General features: G+C 39.4%; 1 protein-coding gene across 1 annotated transcript in view; it reads right to left on the bottom strand.

Moving 5' to 3' along the window:
* Positions 1–15,212: 15,212 nt before the first annotated feature.
* LOC146379247 (replication protein A 70 kDa DNA-binding subunit-like) overlaps positions 15,213–26,952 on the bottom strand; it is a 46,525-nt gene continuing 34,785 nt past the window's right edge. The window contains exons 14-17 of the mRNA XM_084940446.1: positions 25,544–25,720; positions 25,292–25,399; positions 25,088–25,174; positions 15,213–15,977 (exon numbers count right to left, since the gene is read on the bottom strand). Coding sequence (XP_084796572.1) covers positions 15,876–15,977; positions 25,088–25,174; positions 25,292–25,399; positions 25,544–25,720 — 474 coding nt within the window. The 3' untranslated portion in view covers positions 15,213–15,875. The remainder of the gene's footprint in view (positions 15,978–25,087; positions 25,175–25,291; positions 25,400–25,543; positions 25,721–26,952) is intronic.

Raw genomic sequence — 26,952 nt, 5'->3', positions numbered from 1 at the left:
GAGTGCTAAACAAGAAGAGTTCCCAGATGGTACAGTGGACACATGTGTGACTCCTGTGATTAAAGCATCTTTCTTTCAGCTTAACGAGTGAACCGTCAGCTCGTTCAAACACACGTTAAAGTCCGTTTGGCTCGACACCACCGAACAGAGGCAGCAATATATAGCTAACATTAACAGTGCAGTGAATCCTGCTTGTGCCGTGATATTCAGGACTGCAAACCGAGCAGCATTCACTGACTTTCAGCTTGTTGTGTTTGTGGATATATGACTGACTTTAATTATCCATAAAATCATCACATTCTCTGTAAGATTAAAGTCAACTATTGAACGGCGTATATTTTGAAGTAAAGGCTTTAAAACCAAGTTAGTACAAACATCGCTAATGTCACATAACTTTCCCGACATGTGGCCAACAGTAATGTTTTAATGTTCTTCATTATTAAACATTGCGCATAAATAAGGAACATAATATTCAGTACTTACTTTTGAAAGTTTACTCTTCGGCTGCTCCGCTTCCGCCGTTTTTTTTTGGCAAAATTATCCACACCCACCGCCGCGCTATGAAGTCTGGGATATGTTGGGCCATGAAGGCTACACCGACCCATCCTTAAAATTCAGGGAAATGAAGGACGCATTTGAGGGCCGCATTTCGAGCAGCCTTTGAATTGGGCCTTTAAGGCTGCAGACCCTGAATTGGGATACAGCCCAAATCCGGTCATTGGTACTTCCTGGCTTGTGTAGTTACTAGGTAACAAAAGCTCAACACTGCCCCTAGCGTCCTGGAGCACTTCCGTTGTGTTTTGGAATTTGCATGTGTTTTGGGGTTTGTACGTTTTTTGGAGTTTGCATGTGTTTTGGAGTTTGTAAGTGTTTTGGAGTTTGTAAGTGTTTTGGATTTTTTAAGTGTTTTGGAGTTTGCAAGTGTTTTGGATTTCGTAAGTGTTTTGGAGTTTGCATGTGTTTTGGATTTTGCATGTGTTTTGGAGTTTGCATATGTTTTGGATTATGTAAGTGTTTTGGATTTTGTACGTGTTTTGGATTTTGCACGTGTTTTGGATTTTGCATGTGTTTTGGAGTTTGCATATGTTTTGGATTATGTAAGTGTTTTGGATTTTGTACGTGTTTTGGAGTTTGTACGCGTTTTGGAGTTTGCATGTGTTTTGGAGTTTGTAAGTGTTTTGGAGTTTGTAAGTGTTTTGGAGTTTGTAAGTGTTTTGGATTTTTTAAGTGTTTTGGAGTTTGCAAGTGTTTTGGATTTCGTAAGTGTTTTGGATTTTGTACGTGTTTTGGATTTTGCACGTGTTTTGGATTTTGCATGTGTTTTGGAGTTTGCATATGTTTTGGATTATGTAAGTGTTTTGGATTTTGTACATGTTTTGGAGTTTGTACGCGTTTTGGAGTTTGCATGTGTTTTGGATTTTGTAAGTGTTTTGGATTTTTTAAGTGTTTTGGAGTTTGCATGTGTTTTGGAGGTTGTACGTGCTTTGTCTCTAGGGGCCACCGTAGAAACCAAGTCTATAATGCTGCAAGCCTGACTGGTCATCACTGCCTTTGTTACCGGTTGAAGTTCATGCTCTGGCTGTGGACACCCAGCTTTACCATCACTCTTGGTTCTTCAGTAGCTCTCTGTTAGCATGCTGTCTGTGCAAATGGTGGCAGAAAGTGTTAGCAGCATTATGGAATAAAAATAAAAGTAATGTCCATATTGCCTCTCCACAAACGCTGTAGACTGCCTGGCACACAAACTGATATCAGCTGATTGAGTGCGGGGGAAGAAGAAGGTATGTTTGTTTGAATTTTTTTTGTATCTTCCCAGCCTCCAGATAACCAAAGAATCGCTGTGATGCAAGTAAGGACGTATTATAATTATCATGTAATTACTGAATTTAGAACAATAACACGTTACATTACTGCATTTTTAAAAAGTGCAACGTGATTACAGTAACATGGAACACAGTAGCCACAGTGCTAGCCTAAAAGCATTTTTTTGTACCAGGCATTAAACATGTCTGTTTCTTCTGAAGAGTTGGACAAGTTGTTAGTATTGACTTGTTTTTAGAGTCAACCTGAAGTTTAGAAATAGAAATCACGGACATGCTTCAGTGGAACTTAGCACTCTTACAGGCCCCGAAGTGGAGGGAACATCTGCATTAGTGTTTCCAGGATGAAGGGCACAACCTGTCAAACATCTCCTGGAGGTATTCGTCTGAATTCAGGCATGGTGATAAAAGTCATAGGTCATAAAGGTCATAGGAGTCACCTAATTTTCATACCCCTGTATTATTATTTAGTAAGATAACACAGTGTTCACTCCTTGGTGCACTGGTATTCTGCACTGCTTAATGGTAGGTGTAAATCAGCAGAGCACATTTCTGATCAAATGCATTCTGTGTCAAAATGTAGTCAAAATTTAAACTGAAACTCTGAACTCTGAAACCTTTCAATTTAATTATTAGGACTATTTAAGCCTTAATCCAACAAAGAACAAACAAACAAACAAACCTTGTGTTTCTTAGTTTGTTTGTCAGTCAGAATGTTTAAGCTTAACTGACTGAATGATGCCTGTGCCCACATATCCATATTCACTCTCGAGGATTGTAACGGTCCAATGTCTAACTTAAACGTGTGAACAGCTCCAGACCATGTATACTAATGACTGATATTTCATGAAAAGAATTAGTGAAAAGAAATGTGCATTTTACGTTTTATATCATACACTTTTAAAAGCATTAGCTGTTGAATAAACATATGAACCAATGTGTTATTCAAAAGAAGAATATTTTACTGTGTCTTCAAAAAAAAAAAACCCTCGAGGGGATGTTTAATTTTTCAGGACTGAAAAGCAAAATGGCACACAAATTTTTCCAGAGAGATTGCTTATTTGTTTTGCATCTAAACTAAATGGCTCTTTAATAAATAACTAGCAGTTTGTTGGTACATTAACCCTATAAGGTAAAAACTGGCTTTTCTTTTATTATTTTTTCTTCTGTAACACTTTATAATAATTCATAATTTATAAAGCATTCCTCCTCCTTAGTATAAAATTTATATTTAATTCTTGATTAATAAGCTCATTTATAACATGTTCATGGTATAATTTATAAAGTTTAAGTAGGTAATTAAAACAGTATTTAGTTGCATATTTATTTATGTAATGAGCTTATTGATCGTGAGTGTGTTAATAGATATTTTATAATTACTTATTTCATAGCAAATTTTAATTCGATAATACTTACAGGTGCACACTGCTGTCGTTCTCTCAGGGCCTCTGCATAACTTATTTTTCCTTATTTGCACCACATCACTCCTATGTTGTTTTGCTATTTTCAGATTCCCTCATGATCATTCAAAGACCAGCATGTGCCTGTCCTTGCAGGAACCTGGCCAAATGTGGTAGGAGCACAGACAGGTCTCATGACAGTGTCAAAGTCCCCCTTGAACTCACCACTGTCCCATAAAAAATACACACAGACCTGTCATGTATAGCTTCACAGTTTCAAGATTCCTCAAAATCCCACTTTTTCTTGGTTTGATGGATCTAAAATCCATCAGTCAACAGATGTGGGTCTAATTTGACCCAGAACAACCTACTGTATAAAAAGTTGTAGCATCTGTACAATAGTGTAAAACTTTAAGATATTTGAGTTTTTGTGTTTTGGGTCACTTTACAAAAATAATCAAATTTCAGCCCAAAAGAATGCCATTTAGGGTATTTATACTGCCATCAAGTTTCACAACAGATCAAAAATGGACAAAAAACAGTATGAGAGGGTTTAATCATGCACCCCACTGAAGCTTGCTCTGTGGGCGCAGTGCACTCAACTCCACCACAGTAACTCAGGGAACTTATTTGTAATGGACATCCATCTGCCATAAGTGCTCTGTCCTGTGGTCCTAGCACATTGCTAAGTGAAAAGGTTATCTGCAAACAGTGCTGGCGTAACAATTAACCCACCTGACACTGCTCCCTGAATGGCTGCCCCACCTCTCCACCTGCACTGTGCACTGTTAAAAAACTGGGCTAGGGTAAAGGATCACTTATAATCAGAGTACAGCATCAAGTCAGTTAAATTTCTGGTATATTGATCTGGTCAGTTAAGTAGCAGAGATGGTTGTTAATCACTTTCAACTCTTTTGGTTATAATGAAATTAAAAACAGGTGCACTGGGGTAGGGTCAGTGTCACTACTGGCAGCACGAGGCGATACCTGGATCCCACAGAGCTTGCACAGACAGTCCAACTCCTTCTGAATGGTACATCATTACGTGCCATTGCTGGAAGGCATCCAGGCGCAATAATTCTTCCAGTTTTTGCCAGTCACATATGCAATGTTGACAACATCATGAGTTAACCATTGGAGCGTGTTTTTGATCTTCCAAAAATCTCAAATATCATGAGACATCTTCTTAAAAGAGATATTCAGGAATAGAACATTTTTATATTTTCTAAGCTAATTAAATTTAATGTGTCGCATATTCACTCACAGCAGTTCTGCACCTCCCACACAAGCACATCAGTCTCCTCTTGAGAGAAACTTTTGCTGTGAATCCACTCCTGACTGTTCTTTGTGCCACAGACTTGAGCTCCATGAAGCAGAGACCAGTCCTCTAGAAATGAAAGGCAAAAGGCAAATTTGATTGACTGAAGTGAGTCTCTATCACATCCTGATAATCACACCCTGTTTCCAACTGTACTTCAATGGTACCACATGCCTCCAGCAATAAAATATCAAAAAAGTCCACCACCACAGCATGAATGCAGCACTCTGCACCACTGACTCTTTCGAAAAGGGAGCCCAGAGACACCAATTTGTCCGTCAACAGCAGCCACGATAGACCAAACTACAATGCAGTGTTTTGAGTAATGTGTACCATTCACACATTTTTCTTATTCTGCTACACATAAATTTCTAATTCTTCTGCTCTCCCTCTCTTTCTCTCTCCCCTGCTGTCATTGCTCTTCTTCTACATAAAAAAGTGCAACAGCTTGTCAAGTCTGAAGGGTTCTAAAATGTATTCATTACACTGTTAACCAAAAAGGAAGCGGTCTACATTCAGTTATATAAACTATAACTCTATAACACTCTATAACAGTACTGCTGAGCAGGTTGTTGGCAATAATTTCAGTAAGAAAGATTGTATTTTGTCATGTTCTACTGTCACTGCGCTGCTATGTAAAATGTGTGAAAAAGCACAAAAAGTCCTTCAGACTAAATTTGATTGGCTCATTCAATCCACAACATGTAAGCATTTCTAATAAAAGAAATACGTATTGTTGCTTTAGTTAGCCCTCATCACAAAACAATTAATGCTAGTTTTGGGGATTCTTTTGCCTTATTTTTGCAGTAGTAAAAGTCTTGCCTTCTGTTAACAAAGTAAACTGAGGTTATTTTATTCAGCCCTAAGAATGTTAGAAACGTGGTGGCTAACCAGATATTAACATGGTATTAACTTGACCTCCAGTGATGTGAGAAAAATTTTGGAGTCATTTTGTCCTTCAGTGTGGATATTAAGTAAATATGTAGGACTTTTCTTGCATTTGCGCAATATCTTTTAAATTAGAAACATCCTGTTTTAGAGTGATGCTGATAAGATAGTTCATGCATTTATTACTTCTAGGCTGGACTGTGTAATTCATTATTATCAGGTTGTTCCTAAACCTCCTTGTAAAGTCTTTAGTTGACCCAGAATGCTGCAGCAACCATATTTCTCCAAAATTAGCTTCTCTTCATTGTTTCCACGTTAAATTTAAAACTAAATTTAAAATCCTGCTCACATAAAAGGTCTTGACATATCAGTAATGTTCTTGGTCTTATAACACAAATGGGAAAGTAAATTGCTCTCCCATTTGAACATATGTCCAGTATACATTATGTACTGCTCACAAAAAGTTAGGCAAGACTGGGATAACACATCAGATCTGGATGAATAAAATATTCAACTTCTTTAATGAATTAAATGTTGTAATTTATTGAAAATAAAGTCACATAACAATGAGAAATGTAAACTAAAATTATCAACCCTCTGAGGCCTGGATGGTAGTTTACACAGAGGCTACAATTCACAGATGATGATCATCATTAATATACTGTCATGATCCTGGGTCCTTTTGACCCAGCGTTTGGTGTTTTCTGTTCTTCCTCTGTTAGTGTTTACTCTGTTCTGCCCGTGTGTTCTTGTATCTAGTCCGCATTTCTTAGTTTGTGTCCTTTCATGCGTAGTTCCTGTTTTATTGTGAAGGTCTGCGTCTTATGTGAGTGTTTTCAGTTTGCCTCCCTAGTCTCGTCACGTTAATCACTCCCAGCTGTGTTCCCCACCTGTGTAAATTCCCTGTGTTCTCTGAGTGTATTTAAGTTGTGTTTTCTGTCTTAATAGTTGCTGGTTCGTCTGTGTGGTTTCCCCTCGGTCTCCCTGCATCTCTCCATGTGTATTTCCCCGGACCTCCCTGCATCTTCGTTTTTGTTTTGTTTTGTTAGTTTTACCCAGTTTAGGTTTCAGTTTCATGTTCCCAGTGCCTTTGTTGTTTGTTTTTCCCTTCGTTAATAAATACTCACCTGCACCAGAGCTGCCGCGTCCTGGTCCTAAATATTCCACACGGATTGCCCCGGCAAACCGTGACATATACATTGCCTGGTCTGATGAGTCTCGCTGTCTGCAGCAACATTCAGAGGCAGAATCTGGTGTAAAACATGGATCCAGCCTGCTTTGTGTCGACAGTTCAGGTTGGACCGTTTTGTTGGAACGGTTTGGACCCCTTAGTACCAACTGAACACTGTTTAGACACCACAGGCTACATCCCTTTATGACCACACTGTACCCATCTTCTGATGGTTGCTTCCAGCATGGTAAAGCACCATGTCACAAAGCTCAGATCATCTCAAACTGGTTTCTTGAACATAACAATGAGTTTACTGTTGCCTCCACAGTCACCAGATCTCAGTCCAACAGAGCACCTTTGGAATGTGGTGGAACAGGAGAGTCACATCATGGATATGAAGCTGACAAATCTGCATCAATTGTGTGATGCTGTCCTGTCAACATGGACCATCATCTCTGAGGAATGTTTCCAACATCTTGTTGAATCCATGCCACAAAAAATGAAGGCAGTTCTAGCAAGTTGTACTTAATACTGTGTCCAGTGGGTGTGTACACTGAGATGAATGTGCAATGAAACAAATTTATTTCCAAAACAGATCAGAAAGATGAGTCATATAAAGAAAAACATTCTCTAAATCAAAACCAGAATACACCTGATACAGTCATACACATATATTTGCCCTACTCAATTTTTGAAATGCTGTATAAATGCATTATAATTGGATAACAGGTCTCAATGTGACAAGTGCTTGATTTAAAGTTTGTGTCACACCTTATCTGATGTTATCTTATAAATTCCTCAACTGATCAGGTATGCACACCATATAAACATGTCAGTGTCGTTTCAGTTTTTTCTTACCTACTGGAATTAACCAACGATAGGCACCTAAAACTTTATATCATCACTGCACCCAGTGATTTAAGTTATGATCCATCAAATTCCTTGATTAATGTTGTTCACAGAGTCGTAAACATGCTCATGCTGGCAATTTAAAATCTTTCCATCTCTGAAGAGTTACCATGCATAAGTACGGACACACAGTGCTTGCTGGCCTTGGTGTTGATATGGCCTCTGGCTCCTCAAGAGGAGCAGAAAAAAAACATAGATGCCCTCAGGCCAAATCTGTTTATGATAGTGAGAGAGGGCAATAGGCAAGGTTTATTTAAGTGGTGGTGGGTAGGAGAGAAACAAAGACGGGAGAAGATGAGAGGCAGCGCAGAGTGAAAAAAAGAAATCGATGAGGAGCTCAGAGAGAAATGATGATGGTTCTGTAGAAATTGTATAAAAAACAACAGATACTGTAGGTGGACAGGAAGGCAGAAGAAAAGACTGATGAGGAGAATAATGGAATGAGTAGGGAGCTGAAGGGGGATTGAGTAATTTATGTAAAGAGTGGAAGGAGGCATGAAGGGAAGACTGAATAAAACAAAGAATGGCCTCCTACAATAGAAAAAAGCCGACACCGTTAATGAGAAATCTGGACCTACAGCTCCCTTAAACGAACATATAGCATGAATGGTGAGACAGTAGAGCAGAATACCTGTGCCGCTGCCTCTGGAGCTCCATTTGACTGGGATAACTGAGATCATGCATTCATGATTCAACACACACACACACACACACAGAGCAGAGCCTATAAATACCCTCGCGAGCATGAAGTGTCCTTGATAACACTGTGAAATCCTTGAACAGAAACAGGAAGTCAAACTGTCTATTAAAATGTTCTGTAAGCTCTGCAGAGAATTAGTTGGCAAACCAAAGGGAAACGTTCGCAGAGCTTCGGAGGGTGAAAAAAAATCTTCCTGCCAGCGGACGCATGTTGTGGATTAATCAAAGAAATTTTAAGTTATTCACATCAAAGCACAACATGTAGATAGTTGATGGGGTTCTGTGTGCAGGCTGCTTTTATATTCTTTTTTTTTTTTTTAAATCACATAATCAATCAAACATCCATAAACATTCTATGAACCAAGTATGTGAAATTAAAAGTTCATTCTTCTTTTGGCAGAGACAAAGAAATGCCTGGTTCACTCTTATTGTGTCACCACAGCTTTCAGGTACAGACTGTCCAGCTGATTTAAACATAAAGACTTTCATTCTAGAGATAAAAGTGTTCTGATTGTTGACTCGGACACATATTTTACCTGGCATGCTCTGACATTTTGGTTCTGTGTTTTGTAAATACTCTTCATAGAGTGTATATTTTTGTATTTGCAAATGGCAATAAGATATTCACTCAGTTTCAAAGAGACAATGGTACTGCCAGTTACGGGTTAGGAAAGTTATTATTAACCTAACTGGAGACTGGAGGAATCCAGCCATATGCAACTACCATACTAAGCCTCCTAGGTGTATTAGTAATCACTATGTGGTAGCAGCATATATGCCCACAGCAGCACACCATCATTGAAACCAGTGATGGACTGTAACTAAGGTTACTCAAATAAACTGCTGGTCAACCAGAAACACTTGCATACATGCTCTGAGTTTTTCAGTTTTATACCCTAGAGCAGGGGTCCCCAATCCCAGTCCGCGAGGGCCGGTGTCCCTGCAGGTTTTAGATGTGTCCTTGATCCATCACAGCTGATTTAAATGGATAAATTACCTCCTCAACATGTCTTGAAGTTCTCCAGAGGCCTGGTAATGAACTAATCATGTGATTCAGGTGTGTTGACCCAAGGTGAGATCTAAAACCTGCAGGGACACCGGCCCTCGCGGACTGGGATTGGGGTCCCCTGCCCTAGAGGAATATGCAGTTAGACCAATTACTTTAGATTGTTCATGCATAATTCACAAATGTCCAAATTTAATTGATCTGAAGTTTCTGATAAACAGGAAGACTGAGCTCTTGAGGTAGATGTAAAATCCATTGTCAGAGAACAGAAACCAGGGCTGTTATGGAGAGACTTGGTTTCTTTGAGTAGCAATGATACAAATATAGTCTATGTTCATCACACAGATGTTGTATGAGTATAAAATATAATACAACACTGAGGATTAAACTATCCAGTGCTTTAGTAGTTAAACATAGATCGATATATACAGCAGAAACTTCAATATGCATTTTTTGTTTGTTTTGTTTTTTCCTAATGTTGCCTCTGTACACCACTACAATGAATTTTAAACCAAACAGTCAAGATGTGATTGATGTGCAGCGTTTCCGCTTTCATTCAAGGAGATTAATAAAGTTGTTGCATTAACTGTTTGGCCAACGTCCCATTTTTAGGGGCAAAATATGGCTACAAAGACTCCTATAGAGAGATCTGACCCTTCAGGTGCTCCAGCTACTCTTCACTGAGGCCTCATAATAAATGACCTCAGTTTAAGGGTGACTTTGAACAAGAAATTCTTAAGGAAGGGTAACAATGAGGGCATCTGAGGTATACCAAATTACTCAAGAACTATAAAGAAGTCAGGAGAGAGGTACAACAGTGAGTGTCTACAGCCATCTACAAGATACAGTGTAGAAAAGACAGTGCTGGAGACACAGTGTCAAAACTGATGGAGTGATGAACACATAAAAGTACTAACAGGTTTTGAAACATCACGCAGTACCATCTGGAAAGCATCTGATTGGCAGCAGCTTCTTTTTTCATCATGACAATGATCCCAGACACACAAGCAATGCAATGCAAATGTACCTAGGTAGAAAAAGACACAGTCAAACACTGTGAGTCATGGATTGGCTTCCCCAGAGCCCAGACATCAACACTGAAGCATGCTTGGATCATCAGGACAGAGAACAAAACAAAAAACAGCCAATATCCAAAGAAGAGCTTTGAAACTTCATTCATGAAGCCTGGAGAATTATTCCTGAAGTCTATATTACAATGGAGCTCAGGCTGTGTTGAAGAATAAAGATGGTCATAAAAACCTTGACCCTTTTTCCTTTTTTCCTAGCAAAAATATTTTTAAAAATGAGAGGTGTCTCAGGACTTTTGATCAGTATTTACTTTACTTTAACATTTAAGAACAGTCCATTATTTACCTTAATAAGTTCTTAGGTTACTTTCCTGGAATGTTTTGCATCACCGTCTGTCTGCAATGCAACATTCGTCCTTGACTGAAGCAAAAAATATCTCTGTACACAACAGAATTCATCCCTGCTACTTTAGTCAGCTTTCACACTGTCAAAAAACACCAGTGACACATTCGACTGGTCCCAGTTAATTAGCTGATTTTAGAGGTTGTTCTTTTGTTTTAGTAATTATGCAAGTTTTTGATGTACTTCATTGTAAAGGGTTACTCGTACAATATTTGGTATTCAGCCCAGTAATAAAAAATAATTTGTTAAACACTTGTTCTGCAACGTAGACAAATAGGTAAACATGTCTCGCTACAGAAAAGGGAAACAAAGGAGGAGGAGGCTGGAGCAAACACAGTTAGAGGTGCATTATTGAATGATGGGTTGTAAGAAAATTAAAGCACAATATACTTGAACTGATCAGATTAGAGGGCTTCATTCCAGTTCCTGTTTTTATATTGCAAGATAGACTGCTGTAGAATGAATGACAATTGTGTTGCATGATCTAGCCGTGTCAAGGTTCAACTATTAAACCTTTACTACTGTGAATTTCATGAATCCAACGATATTTGAAAATCTTGTCACACAAGTCCCAAAGAGTTTTCCTTTAGGCATCAGATGAACCTGAAGAAGACAGGGGGAATTCTGAGTTTTCTTTAAGGATGTCGGACTAACAAACATGTTGTGTCACTTCACATTTACTGTATCAAATTGTGGCTAATTGACAGCAAATTCCAGGGCTGCTTTTGTTGTTGTTGTTGTTTTGTTTTTCCAAAATTGGAGTCCTGTCTATCTCTGCATGTGTCTATGTGTGTATACACGCACACTCAGATTCATAAGGAGAGAACTAAGCCAACACGCTTTCATTTACTGTGGCTGGTAATTGCTGCTGTCATTCTGTCTGTCTTATTAAAATGACAAGAAACTGTGCCTTGAGTTTAACACATACACTCGTACAGACTGCACACAGAGCTTTGGTTGACTTGTTTTTACAAGACATGATAACATAGCTGGTATTTTTTCACCTTGTGTGTCTGTGTGTATGTGTGTGTGTGTGTGTGTGTGTGTGTTTGTGTTTGTGTTTGTGTGTTTTGGAAAAATTGTCATCTAGGAGATGCCTACAGCATGCCAACACAAAGGAGGCTTTGAGTACTGTGGACAGATTTGTCTATATAATAGAGTCACAACAGCACAGATAGATACAGTCATGAACATCCAGAGGTGTGTAAGGTGAAATCAAAATGATAGGTGGGTGTGGTCCAAGTAATGAGAACTCCTGTAATTGTTTAATTGTCATTTAGTTATCTCTACATAGTAATCATGGGTTGGAAGCCACAGGTTTACAGGTATCAGTGATGTGATCTTGATGTGTTCGTCTTCGTGAAATTAGTTGTTCTTTTTTTTCTAGCTAGCTAGATGTTCCTCTCAGCAGGTATCTATATCTCAAGAGCTGTCCACTTCCAATTTCAGCCCCACGAGCCTGCTCAGTGTTTGTTGACGTGCTTAATCCCCATTATTTTTATTATCAGTAGTCCATGCTACAGTATTGTTTGGCCTGTTTATGCTGTTGGCAAACTGTTCTTAATCATACTGAGAAAAGTAAAAACAAATAAAAAATAAAAATAGGAGTGGTGGATGTTTATATGCTTAAAATAGGTCATTTCAGCCTGTTGCTAGGTAGTTGCTAGGCATGTGAAATTCAACTTTAATGGATATAAATGAGGTATTATTGTTGTGAAATTAAAATGGCAGGATGACTTCATGAGGTGGTAGAGGTGCATAAAGGCTAAAACCAAGTCATTTTATCCTGTTGCCAGGCAACGTGATAGCGTCATAATACATCATGTGTAATACTAATTTTGTGGATATAAATGAGATGCTGTTGGGATAGGATGTTTTTATAAGGTGTTACAAGTGCCTAAATGCTAAATATTGTCATTTTAGCCCATTGCTATTTGGTTGCAAGGCAACATGGTGACATCATATTATCTCATTTAGTGGAGGGTTTTCAAGGGTCTAAGTTGTACCAAAGCCATTGAATGGAAGAGTTGCGTCTTTTTCACGGCAATGGCCGCTCATGGAGCCTCACAATAGATCCCAAAGGAAGCGTCATAAACTAAGTGTGCCATAGAGATATAGCAGCACAGTCTGAGATTCATTTTAAAAATATAGGAAGTTAAAAAACAAGTCTGTATGTTCTCAGCACACATTTCAACTGCCCTTTAAGCAGTTGGAAGAACTATTTGAAGGCTACATGACCCACATTATGACCCCAAATTGGGAACCCCCACTGATAGGACTCCGACTTATTCAAGGACTCTGAATTGTACATGTGTGCTCAGCTCCTGGTGGTTTAGAAGGAGTTGGAGGACAAAGACACAAACAAACATGCAGATGGAGATAGTAAGATTACTGCTATTAAACCAATAAGTATATTTGTTATTATGGTCGTCATCATCAGTATGGCAACCAGTTTGACACCTTTTGAATTGAAAGCTGTTCCAGGTGTCTCCCAGATCCTAATATATTCTCTCTTTGCTATTCTTTTCCATCCAGCCATTCAAGGCAGACAGCTGCTTATCCTGGATCTGGTTGTCTTGGAGGTTTCCTTTCAGTACAAAGAGCTTTACTCCTCAAGGATGAACTGCCGGCTTTCTCTCTTGGTACTGTAAGGTGTTGACCTCTGTTTGTAAAGTGCATTGAGATGAAAAACTGCATGTCATGATTTGAAGAAAAACTAAAGTGAACAAGCTGCAGAAATAAGGAATTGTTTTTCAATGACATCTGTGGCTCATACCAAAGGTCTTCATGTTGTAACAACGAACACTAATAAAGAGAAAAGTTTAGCCCACAACAGCTGAATGAATAGCTTTTTTCAAATGCCACAAGTACAGTATTATAGACAAGCATGTGATGTAGAATATGTAGATGCACATGAAATATTCATGTGCAAATATTCCCCATTCTAACACCCCACCTTCCCTCCCCACTTCACACACATATCCGCACAGACAGGATGGCCTGCGGACAGATTGACTGTGATTAGGACTTTGACCTCCGTGATAACCGCAGCTCATTTCCATTTGCTGTCCTTGTTGCCTCACACACCTCGCGCAGATAGAGAGACGGACTGTGTATTCACCGGACTGAAACTCCCACATTCCCACAAAGAAGATATGCCAGCCTCACTGGCAATTCAGTTCACTACTTCTTCACACGTCACATTCAGATAAAGTTCTCAAAGGATAATAAAAATTCTCCTAATCTCTTCGCTGTGTCCTCCTCTGTCCCACAATGCCTTGGGGCTGGCTAAGACTGCAGATTGACATGTCTCCATCTTAAGTCTCAATCATCAGCAAGGCTTTAAGTTGGAAATGACTTTCTGATCTCATGGACTCCTTTTTAGATTTACTGAGCAGAACAGAGGGTTACACTTACTCTACCGACTTAATCTAGCAAATAATAAAATACTTTAAAAAAAAAAGAAAAAAGTCTTGATTTGATTTGACCTGGAAGAGTTTGGGAGTAAAGTGAACCTCGAAAGCTGGAGTCACTTCCGCTGTAAGTGGTTTGGCCAGCATGGGACTATTTATGTTTGTTAAAAAAGTAGTATGACTCAAAGTCAACCTTTAATCACTCACGTAATTCCCTTCACACTTTGGCTTTAAAATGCTTTCTGTGTTAGTAAATGTCACTACATTCAATGTACGCTGTCTAATTTTTATGTCTTTAGAAAGTGATTGTTAGAGAGTGACGCATCAGAGCACTGAACAAAAACAACAAAAAACTCATACAGAGATAATGGAATAAGTTGGGCAAGAGTTGACACATGGATAAAAAGATTACTGTGTGCATTATAATCTCCCAAATCTCCACACATGGCAGGCAGCAGGCAGGAGATGTTACTGCTGGTGCTTGGGAGAGGAGGGAGCAGGCAGCTTGCTGCCAACATAAATCAGTGTCATGGCCTTGAGCCACACCTTACTGGAGGAATGCCACTGAAGCACTTCCCTTGCTTTCTAGTGTCTTAATGCATACTCAGTGAGCAAAAAGGACTCTCTAATATTGATAGAGACATTTAATTTGAAAGTAATTTCGAACTGAAATGCCTGATTTATCAGTGAACCGAGTGTGACTTTTAATCACTACATTCACCCACCTGTCTCATGGCCACGCCAGTCACAGTATGAGAGTATTTTTCCTAGACTGTGAGGCAAACTATTGTATATACATATATAATATTTCCAGTGCCCTTTTTGTTTCTTGAGATAAAACACCACAGAAAAATGTCCGTCAGCCTTTAGCTCAGTTGACTGCTGACAAGCAAAAGAAAACTTTTATTTTCATGTATATTGGATCAGTTTTTACGTCTCCTTCCAAAAACTTTTAGCTTTCAATTTGATTATTTACAAAGCACGCCAGCTGCCTCAGGCCACCTTATCCTGTGAGGTGAAAACCTTACAATATTTCAGAAAGAAATCCAGGTGTTTAATATCTCTAAAAAATATAATATTTTCTGATCTCCCAGCAAATGCAATTTTCCGTTTTGTAAGCCTACCTGTTTAGACAACACAGATAAAGACAAAGACACTTTCTATTTTAATGTCCTTTTAATGCCTGTTTTTTTCTTGTCTGACATTTCTTGGAAGCACAAAAGGAAACCAAACACAAACGCGTGCACATGCACACACACCCAAGTTATCTTTTAAGAACAAGGCGCACGCTGTGAACGCAGCTTAAACACGTGCATCCCCCACGCATTTTTTCCAAGACTCTGTTTGAAGAAAAAAACCCCCCAAAAAACAAAGATTAAATAAATGTGACTCATCTACGTCTTACTCAACTAACACTGAGCATCACCAGTACAAAACCGAAGAAATAAGTCACGTTGATGAAGAAAAAAGAAAACACTACGATCATAGTATTTACATGATGCGTAAGACGTGAAAATGTAAGCAGGACACGGTAAAAATTCTTTAAACTGAAAACACAGTTAAATTGCCATTAAAATAAAGCTAGAAGTCACTTCCATCAGATCTTTTTTCCTTTTTTCCCTCCGCTCTGTGAAGGAAGTCATCTGCTAAATATCAGTCTTTTGTTTGGCTGCCATTTAGATGAATCACTGGCCGCCCCCTCTCCTGTCTCAGCCTGATATGCTGTTATCTTGCAGGTGGGAAAAAGTCGGACACTGGTTGCAGAATGGCGAAAGATGCGTTTAATGACCAGACAGACATTTGAATGGGTGGGACTAAGTTCATCTAGCCAATTTGTAGATGTTTTGCAGGAGTCTCCGGCTGTATTCTCTGTGGTCAACCGGCTGGACTTCCATTACAGTTACCTTCACTCGACTCTCATCCTGTGGAGGAAACAGAGAGTTTGAGTTCAGTGCACAGCATCGGGTAAAGAAACAACAACTTTAACCTCTGTGATCAGCACGATTCAAGACTGCACATAATCATTAATCTACTGAACCAATTAAGACCCAACCGGTCGAAAGTCTGCTTTAGGACTGAAACTTCCTGCTACTGACAGAGCTTTGCTGTCAGCTCAGACTTGTACCAACAACCTTCTTCTCAAAATCTATGCAAAAAGCCGCAAGGCCAATAGATTTTATTGTATGGTCTAATTTCAGATCCTTTGGCAAGCGTGAGCCATGATGTCGTTAGTCATCTCGAGCTGAGATGCATAATTTACATGGTATTTAATATGTTGATTTTAATTTGCATTGCCTGCTTCTTCTGTTTTGATACGTTGGAAAATCTCACAAATGTAAGAAAACGAGAGCGGCTTTTTCCCCCCATGATGTAAGCGAATCTTGTCATCAAAGCACTCTCTTTGGGAACCAGACACCTCTGATGATGAATTTAAGCATTTCACCTCAAACGGTGAAAATTCAGCAAGTCAGACTGAGTCCTGACTGTCGCAAGACTAAAAAAAATAAATAAATAAAAGGCTTCCAACATAAACAAGAACACAAACATTGGCTATTGCACGATCACAGACTTCAGCAATATTTAGCAAAAACTCGTGTGATTATAAAGTGACCCTATGTGGCCCCAAGGCAGGAAGCAGAGCAGGAAAGGTGACACTTTCCATGTCATTTACAAAAGTAAGCAAAAAGAAGGATGTTGCACCTGTTCCCTTCATATTAATAAAAATGATATCAATAAAAACATATTCTAATCTGCCATATTATACAGTGCTACAGTGTTTAGTGCCTCGTAGCTTGAGGCTTCCTGGATCCACAGGCCAGCTTCTGTGTGAAGTTTGCATGTTCTCGGTGTGCCTGCGTGGGTTTCCTCCTCCCACAGATCAAAGACATGCTGGTTAGGTTAACTGGAGATTCTAAATGACCCATCGGTGTGAATGCGTGTTTGTACTTTCACAAACACAACAACAATTGAGATCGATAATTGTGTACGCAGATGTAAGCTGTCTCAACTGTTTGCAGTAAGAGTCACCATCAGTAAGTCAGATTCTGTACCATCAAACAATGGCATGATTTCCAGTGAAAGCATAAATTCAAAAGCTCTTTTCTATCATAATCAGTGACAATTATTAAAGGGATTAATCCAGAGAGAATTAGCAATTCACTTAGGATAACCAGCATCAAGGATTGAACATTTGTTCACATGTTGATTCCACACTTCTACTCGTATTTTCAATTTGCATCTACCTCAGGCAAATTAAACAATACGTGGGGGGAGGGGGGGTTTGAATTGGAGGTTCCACTTGACAAAAGGTGACAACTTATTTAAAAATAATGGTTTTCCAAATGGTAGGGTACTGAGAGAAAGAAGGCTTGGTAATTTAATATGCGCAGACTAATACTGCAATCGCATCTGGAGAAAACAATTACTTTGTAGCCAAACATTCACCCCTGTTCTCTAACTCAATTTCAGGCAGTGCGCTGAAGTGGGGTTCTTCCCTGAAAGAATAAATACCAGCACTTCTGGATGTGTAGATAAAAAGAAAAAAACAGAACACACACACATGCAAAAGTACAGCACACAACTAGCCAATAAACATTTACACTTACTGATGCCACATCTTCAGAGAGAATAATTAACATGCTGTACTGTACTGAGCAAAAAAATAACCCAAAACTACCTGCAGAGAAATATTATTCATTAACAATCCAGCACTTAGGTCAAGACTGAAATATCTTAACACATTCACACAATAGGTTTTATGGAACTGAAATGAATAGGATAAATCCTACTACCATTTTTTTTCCATATATCCAGTAAAATGTATATGCAAGGCAACCTTGATGAAGGATTCTTAAAACTTGTCTGAAAGTGAATTAAGCCTCTGATAAGGTCACCAACCACCTTCTGTTAAATTCTACTGTAGGACTTTTGGGTCAAAAGGACTATTTTGGCCTATTTGTGAGAAAACACTGGAAAACTATTGCCCAGGAAAACAAGTATCTAGAAAAGCTGGCTTCTTGAAAACAATCTCTCTCTCTCTCTCTCTCTCTTTCAGAATTTTCTGAAACCTTTTTCCACACTCAAGGACAGGGAAAAGGTCTGAGTGTAATGTGGTGTGAATGCTGCGTTAAGAGTGTACTTGGCTCTGAATGGCCTGTCTGTTAAAACAGGGAAAGAAAAACAGATCCCCTATGACACTAATAGATTCAATGAGACACAATCAATGTATTCACTTCAGACTGATGCACTTGGACTCTGACACAAGCACAGATATATGTGCATTAATACAGCAACACATATTTAAGATGAATAATCAGCCAGCCTGGAACAGATTCAAAGACTAAGACTTGAACTTAATTATCATATCTGAGTACTGGTTTGAAATCAGATACACATTTCTTTGGATTGTCTTTTAAACAAATGCAAATTAAAAGATTATGTGTAAACAGCGCTCTTTAGTGCTCCGTAAATCCAATTCACCATGTTGTGAATTGTGTGTGTGTAGGAGAGGAAGATGAGCCTTTACTGCACTCAGTTCTGGAGCACTTAGTTTCTGATTCACTGCACATGCTCCTGCCTTTGTAAGGCACCACCTTAATGAAACTCGGCAGACAGTTAAGACAGAACTTTATTTAAATACAGCATTTACATTTTTATTTACGTCTGTTGCCAGCTGCGTTGGACTTTTTCATCGTGTGAAGGATTTGTAAATTTGTTTACCTGGTTGTGAATATAGACCAGATGTTGTGATGATAAATGCACATTTATCATCACAACATCTGTATAAGAGTCTCCCATTTTTATACCTGTCGGAAAGTATAAAAGCAGGCCAATTTTATCAGTTACTGCTTAGCTTCTTGTACTTTCTGCTTTCAGAGCTCACTTGAGCAAAGTAATCTATTCTTAATATAATATTTGTTAAATGCCAAATGTGAAAAACCTGGCAAACTCCAAAGCTTTCAGAGACTACACCCCCCAACAGAGGGGTAGTCAAGTTGCCTTAAGCAATTTCTGCAATTTTCAAAAAAAACAAAACAAAATGTCAATCACATCTTCCTCATGTAGAGATTAGCCAGGTGAGAAGGGGGACAGAGGGAGTCTGACCTTCATTCTTAAACTCTCAATTATCATTCTTCACACAGCTGTCACCTTTAAAGCAGGGCTAAAAGAGACTGATGCTCTTCAGCACCGTCATCACCATATTTAAACAATTATTGTGGCTTCTCTGTAATTCTCATTAATCACAAAAAAACTTACATATACATAAGTTAGCAATTGGAATGCTTATGTGTGAATAATATTTGTTTACTTACAAAAACATATACATTACGGTCCTGGGATTAAAGAGTCAGTTTGCTGGATTTGAAAATCAGAGCACTTTGGCCACATTGTGACGGCTGCCACAGCCCTAAAACTAACCTTACCCATCGTCACGCAACAAAAGAAGCCTTAAACAAACTGAAAGGAGGTCATCTGGTCTGATGAGTCCTGTTTTCCTTTAAATCCCTCGTGTGCTATTTACTTTGGGAAATAACGTCAGTGCTGGTGTTTGCTTTTGGTGAGTGCGCTGCTCTGGCGAATGCTCTGAGCATCCCACATGGGTCCATAACACTGCTATAGACCAGGTACAACTCAGTGATTTCCCCCATCAGGAAAAACGGGCTATGCCACACTGCCCGTTGTTCAAGAACTGATTGAAGAACACGATGGACTCAAGGTTCTTTGAAACGTTACCTTCAATTTCCTCAAATCTCTAGAAAAAGTAGACACAACTACACAAATTATAGGCCTTCAGAGGTTGATAATGTTAGGGTGACTTATATGCTTAAGAAATCTGATATTAAAACATATCAAACATTTTTTTCTTCCACACGAAATAAACAGATTTAGCTAAGATCTCTTATGTGTAGCTATTTATTTACATGCTTACATTCTTCAGGACTGCCCCCTGGTGGTCAAACTAAGTACAGCCAAGACTCATGAGATGGTTTTAATGGTCTCCTTTTTACTTCTAGATCTCATTTCTTGGCCAATATATATGCTTTTACTGGCCGGGCCCTTTTTTAAAATAGTATTTTCCTAAAATAGGTGATTATATAATATGAATTACCTTTGTGAGAGAAAGAAAAGAATTTATCATAACCTTGTCTAAACAGGATAATGGTCTAAATAGGAAGAGTGACTGATAGACAGATAGTACACTGGTAGAGTTGATGACTGAACAAAAAAAACATGTGCTTGTTAAGTCAAAAACCTGGTAGTTTGTCATCTCGCTTCTGTTCCTAAAAATAAGACAAACCTTAAAATATGATCCTAAGCCAGGTCGTTCTCTCTCTGTGTGTCTCTGTTATGACAAGTGACAAAGCACACACTTTACAACTTCATTAATCTTATTAGGTTCTGACATTTCATTGCGTTGTTCTATTTTTGTGAAAACAATGCGGTAGGACTTTTTGCCTTGTGTCACACAAGTGTGTAAGAATGAAGGCTTCGGTAGAAAGACAAAGTGAATAGCTCGTGTTTTGAATCGCAGGCTGTGCCAAATGCAGACGGAAAAAATGTCTGAATACAGTGATAAGCCTTATGTAGAACACGTTTCTATTCTGAGCTCATTATATCTACTTTGTTGAAAACTGAAACGATCAAAAAAGTGCTCCTATTTGTCTCGAACTCTTCCTGACACATCCTGCAATAGAAAAATAAATATTTACCTAAAAAGTAAAAAAAAAAAAAACTTGATTTGGATGCATTTGTGGTCTTGAAAAAACATGTTGTGAAAATGCTCTATGTCTCTCCACAGTATCACCTTTGATGCATAATTAACAGGTGATCAATGATTTTCTTTTTATTAAGTGCAAACTGCAATTCATTTATTTTTAATATTGTTGAATTAACTGAATAACCAGAGCACTGAATTACATGAATAAATCTGTATCAGTCTCTGCCTCAAACACAGACATGCATGGCAAAATAGTGCCTGTAATGACAAGCGCTTACTGTGCCTGCATTTGCGTTCAGGGTTCAGGCTCAGTTAGCTTTTCTGAAAGCTGCTTAGTTGTTCAGTAGATCATTTAAACTGTGTCTAAAACACATGTTTTCAATTTTTCATTTCCATTTGCTGCCAGCCAGGGCCCTTTGAACTGCAATGACTCCCCTTTTCTCTGTCTCACAATTTGAGCCCAGATTACCTTGAAATTTCCTTTGGACATTGATGGTTCTCAGTGGATAATTTACACAAAATGTTCATACTCCCAAGGTGAAGTAGTGTTTGTTTTGAAAAACTATGACTCCTTCTGTAATGCAGCCCTGAGGACGGCATTTTAAGCCCCACCGGTGGTAAGGCTGTAAGAAAAGCAAAATCATCAAAATGCCATTTGTTCTGTCCAAAGTGTCTGCATTGTTCAATATAATGGAAACTGCAGCCTCCAGCATTTGCTCCTCTAACTTCAGGCTGGCAAGTAGACGTGATATGCTGACATTTAGCGTAAACAGTTTCCTCCGCTTTCTACATAAAGATCACTCTTTGCTGAAATAAACATTATTGTTGGTGAAGTTAGACTTTCCTCACTTTATGGTTTATGAACTCTGCATAGTTTTCCTTGTAGATTTTCTCGAGGTCAGGACACAGACCATTCAGAGCTCATCCTACATCTCAATCATTCCACTCAGACTCTCGGTATGTGCCCCCAGCAGCAAATTAGACTCTGAATAATTACGCTAATTAGGCTTAGAAAGACAATAGCTAAATGCTAATTAGCGACTAATTAAGAGAAATGAATTCACAGCTGTATTTGTTTTCTGTTATCCAAAGTGCACTGGCTATAAAACAACTCCCCTGTCACTCTTATACTAATTGAAATGAGTTCGGATTCATGTTATGTGACTGACAGCATGTCGTGATTATACTGCTGTGGTGGGGCGTGGTCTGCGGTGCCGTGCAGGGAGGGCGGACGCACCTGCACGGCATCCTTAATCACGGCCGCCTAGTTAAAAACACGGGGACTCAGGGGTTGGTGGGTGTTGTGGTGTGACAAATATTGAATAAAATGGCTCAAACCTATGATCCCTGGACCTGCCGTGTCTCATTCACACCACAACTGCATATGTAGCCTTACATGCTTGGGTCTGCAGTGCAACCGACTGGAAGACAATATCTGATGATGAGTGCTTTAACAAACTCATGAATGGCATGCAGATCATTCATTAATGCACTGCAATAGGTTATTATTGACAAAAATAATGCATGTTCCCTTAATCTAAGAAGAAATATTTTTTCTGTTATATGTCTTTACATTAATGAGAATTTGAAAATTTGTTCATTTCTACGTGACTTCATAAAGAAAAGTGCCAATTATGCTTGGGTAAATGAAGCCTCTGTTAACACAGCTGGTTAAATTGTGGTTTATGTCAGCACTAACACTTCATATCCCCTCTTTTAATTTCATCCTTAAGGATCCTGCTGATCAGTAAATACCTTCCATTGCTAAAACTACAAGCTTTTCCTTATATCATTTTTTAACAATTAGGCTTTATACAAGTATCGAAGCACCAAAGACACTTCGACATGCAGACTGGAGGGGTTTGGATTCAAACAAAAGGCCTCCTGATTAGTATGAGACCTGTAAGGGAGCGCTGGGATCTAACAAAGAGACTTAGCTGTGGCTACAACTGTAGCTTGCCTCCACCAGTGTGTGAATGTGAGAGTGAATGAATAGTGGAATTGTACAGCGCTTTGAGGTTCTCGAAAAGCGCTATATAAATGCAATCCATTATTATTATTATTATCATCATATCACCGCCTTTACCCAGGGGATGCCATACCCTGCATCTACGGACTTCCTAAAATCCACAAGGAAGCTGTCCCACTCAGACCCATAGTCAGTAGCATAAACTCCACTTATAACATTGCTAAACACCTTGCTACCATCCTTGCTCCTCTTGTGGGGAACACCCCACACCACATCAAGAACTCCACCGACTTCACTGACAAGGTCCAGAAACTTACCCTGGATCCAGATGAAACCATGGTGTCCTTTGATGTAGTCTCTCTCTTCACTTGCATACCCACCACGGAGGCCGTAGAGACTGTCAGAAAACGACTACAAGAAGACAGCTCCTTGGAGGACAGGACCAACTTCACACCCGATCAGATTTGCACACTGTTAGACCTCTGCCTCACCACTACATATTTCAAATACAACGAAGGCTTTTACAGACAAAAACATGGCTGTGCCATGGGCTCCCCCGTGTCACCTATTGTAGCCAACCTTTACATGGAGGAAGTGGAAAGGAAGGCTCTTGGCTCTTTCAAAGGAAGAGTACCCAGCCACTGGTACAGATATGTGGACGACACCTGGGTCAAAATCAAGACACAAGAAGTGGATTCCTTCACTGCGCACATTAACGCTGTGGATAAAAACATCAAGTTCACCAGGGAAGACACAAAGGACAACTGTTTGCCTTTCCTGGACTGCGCTGTGCACATTGAAGAGAACGGCAAACTCAACATCGAAGTTTACCGGAAGCCCACACACACGGACCAGTACCTCCTCTTTGACTCCCATCACCCTTTGGAACACAAACTTGGAGTAATTAGGACCCTACACCACCGGGCAGAACATGTTCCCTCTAAGCCTGAAGGAAAAAAGAAGGAACACACACATGTAAAGGAAGCACTCAAAACGTGCGGCTATCCTAAATGGGCGTTCTTAAAGTCAGCAAAGAGGCACAGAAAAGAAGACCAGACACCAGCGAGGGAGGATAAGAAGGACAGACGCAACAACATTGTCATCCCCTATGTAGCCGGTGTATCAGAAAAACTTAGGAGAGTTTTCTCCAAGCATGACATCCCGGTGCATTTCAGACCCAGCAACACGCTCAGACACAAACTGGTTCACCCGAAAGACAAAACGCCAAAACACAGACTTAACAATGTGGTGTATGCTGTACAGTGCAGCGAGGAATGCCCAGACCTCTACATTGGAGAGACCAAACAGCCACTTCACAAGCGCATGGCACAACACAGAAGAGCCACCTCCACAGGACAAGACTCAGCAGTCCATCTGCATCTTAAGGATAAAGGACACTCTTTCGAGGATGCCAATGTTCACATTTTGGACAGAGAGGACAGATGGTTTGAAAGAGGAGTGAAAGAAGCCATCTATGTCCACTGTGAGCGACCATCTTTGAACAGAGGCGGGGGTTTACGACACCAACTCTCTGCCATCTATAATCCAGTTTTGAGATCCCTTCCCAGACGCCTTAACGCCCACTCACATCCTGGGCCATCTGACCTCAGGAATTCGCATGATAAGGTGGGGCCAGGTTTCACAATGAACACACCCGAAACTCTGGCTGATTGGGACCCACACCCAGTTTCACACCTTGGCTCAGGCGATTAGAGGATCATCAGGGGGTCCTTTTGTCCCTCTGTGGGGGGATACTCCCACTAGGTTTATATCTGGGACTCTCCACCATTTGACCTTAGAACTGAAGAAGCTTCTCAGATGAGAGGTGAAACGTCTTCAAGTAACTTAAAGAAGTCCAGACGCTTTTCTTTGCAAGCTCCTTTGACTACGATGACCTGGATGACTGAGAACCTTCACAGACAGCAAATGTTGTAATTTCCCAAAACAATTACATAATTGTAATTGGTTGATGTCATATAAAAGAAACAGCTCGCACAAACACATCTGTGTATTGTAGCTGCTTTTTATTGTGAAACTGACCCCGAATTAAACCATTTACTGACTTCTACAACAATGTGACTTGTGTGCAAACCTTTTGTGTATTTTGAAAGCCTATTATTGCTGTATTGGGGAAATAAGATGCTTGCTGGTGTATTTGTTGAATATAGCGATAATACGGCTGTTTGTGACACGAGCCAATCAGGGTTGAATATTCCTCCAGGATCACTGAAAGAATGCTTGTAGGACAATGATGAGCACTAGTGTGTACCAGTATATTCTGCTCTGCTGCTAAATTGTATTGCACTGTACCACCTTATATTGCACAGCAGTTTTTAGCCACTTACGTTGTAGGTCTCTAGCTTGACTTTGTTTTTAAAGATGTGAGTTGTGAAGTTGGCTTTCTGGAAGACTTCATCGAAGGCAGCTTCATCCTTAGAAACAAAAAACAAGGGACATACAACATCAAGATGCACAGGAAGTAGTCTTTTACAGTTAGACCTTCTGGCAAAATTGCAAAGGCAATTTTCTTGTCCGCCTATGTGTCTTACTGTGTCTCTGAGATGTCCGAGAGTTTCTGCGCTGTGACCCAACAGGGCCTCAGCTGTCTCCTGGAAGCACGTCACCCACTGGTTATCCCCGAAGTCAGCTAAGTTGGCCTGAGAGAGGAACAGGCCGAGATGATGAGTGGGCGAGAGATTATTTATATGTGTATGTGTGGTCATGCATATTCATGTAGGTTACAATAATTCTCATCACAATATGTATAACAACCACTATTGATGTGCACTGTGCACACTTACAGAAAGTAAGAGTCTGTATTTGAAGTTGGGGAACTCTTTGTTACACTTTTCGCAGCGGTACAGCCCGTTCTGCTGGTCGATGACCTTCTTGTTGCAGTCTGCAGATGGACAAGCTTGGTACAGACAATTCTCCTTACGAATGTACAGCACTGTCGCCACGCAGCTGAAATACTGTGCCTGTATAAAATGGAACACAAAAACATATTTATCTTATTACAGGGGTTGAGCTCGATTGCTATAAACACCAAATCATATTGCTGCAATCGGATTGTCTCGGAAGCTGCAGTTAATCTGAAGGTGCTGTGCTAACCAGCAGCAGTTTAATTGCATTTTGTCTATTATATTTTTCAGTCTATTACTCTTCCATATTAAATATGAATGTGGCAAATCAACCAAATCACCCGAGACTTGTTTTAAGAACTTTGCATTTAATGTGCAATTTTTGCAACAGTCAAACTATTCCTGCTGGAACCGGGAGACAATCTAGCATTGTTTCACCAGCTAATTAACACCAGTCCTCAAAAGCATAATTTAAGTCGGTGTCAGTAAAAATATGGCAAATTGACAGCATACAGCTGGAGGAGAAAGGAACTCATGGCAGAATAATAGTCAGTGCCAGTGTTATGGATCATTTAGTTTTCCTCTTTAACTGGCAGCTTTCTCCTTTGAATGTTTGCAGAGCTGGCAGATGTTAAAACAAGAAATTAACTGTAGCCGTCCTTGTAGCTGGCTCATATTTGCCATCTGATTGCTTTTTTTTTTTTTTTTGGAGTTCTAGAGTTGAATAAAATTGTTACACCATCTTGTAGACTCTTGAGCCAAGATTAAAGTTAAAGGTATGCGTATGAACACTGAAAAAAAAAACAGTTCTGTACAAAAGTTTGAAACAAAAGTCTAAACAAATAATTGTAAATATAAATGCACTGTTCTTTCATAAAGTTATAAAAATAGTCCTGACTCAACAGGACTTATAAGAGGGGTCAACAATAATCATTACAAACTGACAGCTGATGACATTTCCAGTGCTTTGTCATTCTATAATTCATAATTGTCATTCTATAATTACATTTTGTGGTAGCAATTAACAACTGCAGGCTGCTTTAAGGCAGCTGACAAAAGATCTAAAACTGAAGCTAACCACAAAAGACAAACAAACCTCCCATATCACTACAAAAGAGCTTGAGGAAGGTTTAGCTGACAGAGAAGAGGTGGTGCACCTTTCCCTTGTGCAGTGTTGATGCGTAAACAAGACTTACACAAAACAAGTTATCAGTAGGAAACATGGACTGCTACCTCATTCGGGAACTGAACATGTAATCTTTCAATAAAAAAGGAGCAGCATTTAAAAAACAACGACAAACAAACAAAAAACAACAGAACACAGGAGTGGAATAATTCAGCAAATACCA

The sequence above is a fragment of the Perissodus microlepis genome, chromosome 10 (assembly GCF_051167445.1).
Source record: "Perissodus microlepis isolate ML-2025 ecotype Zambia chromosome 10, ASM5116744v1, whole genome shotgun sequence".
Taxonomy (NCBI): Eukaryota; Metazoa; Chordata; class Actinopteri; order Cichliformes; family Cichlidae; genus Perissodus; species Perissodus microlepis.
This window is presented reverse-complemented; position numbering and strand designations above follow the sequence as displayed.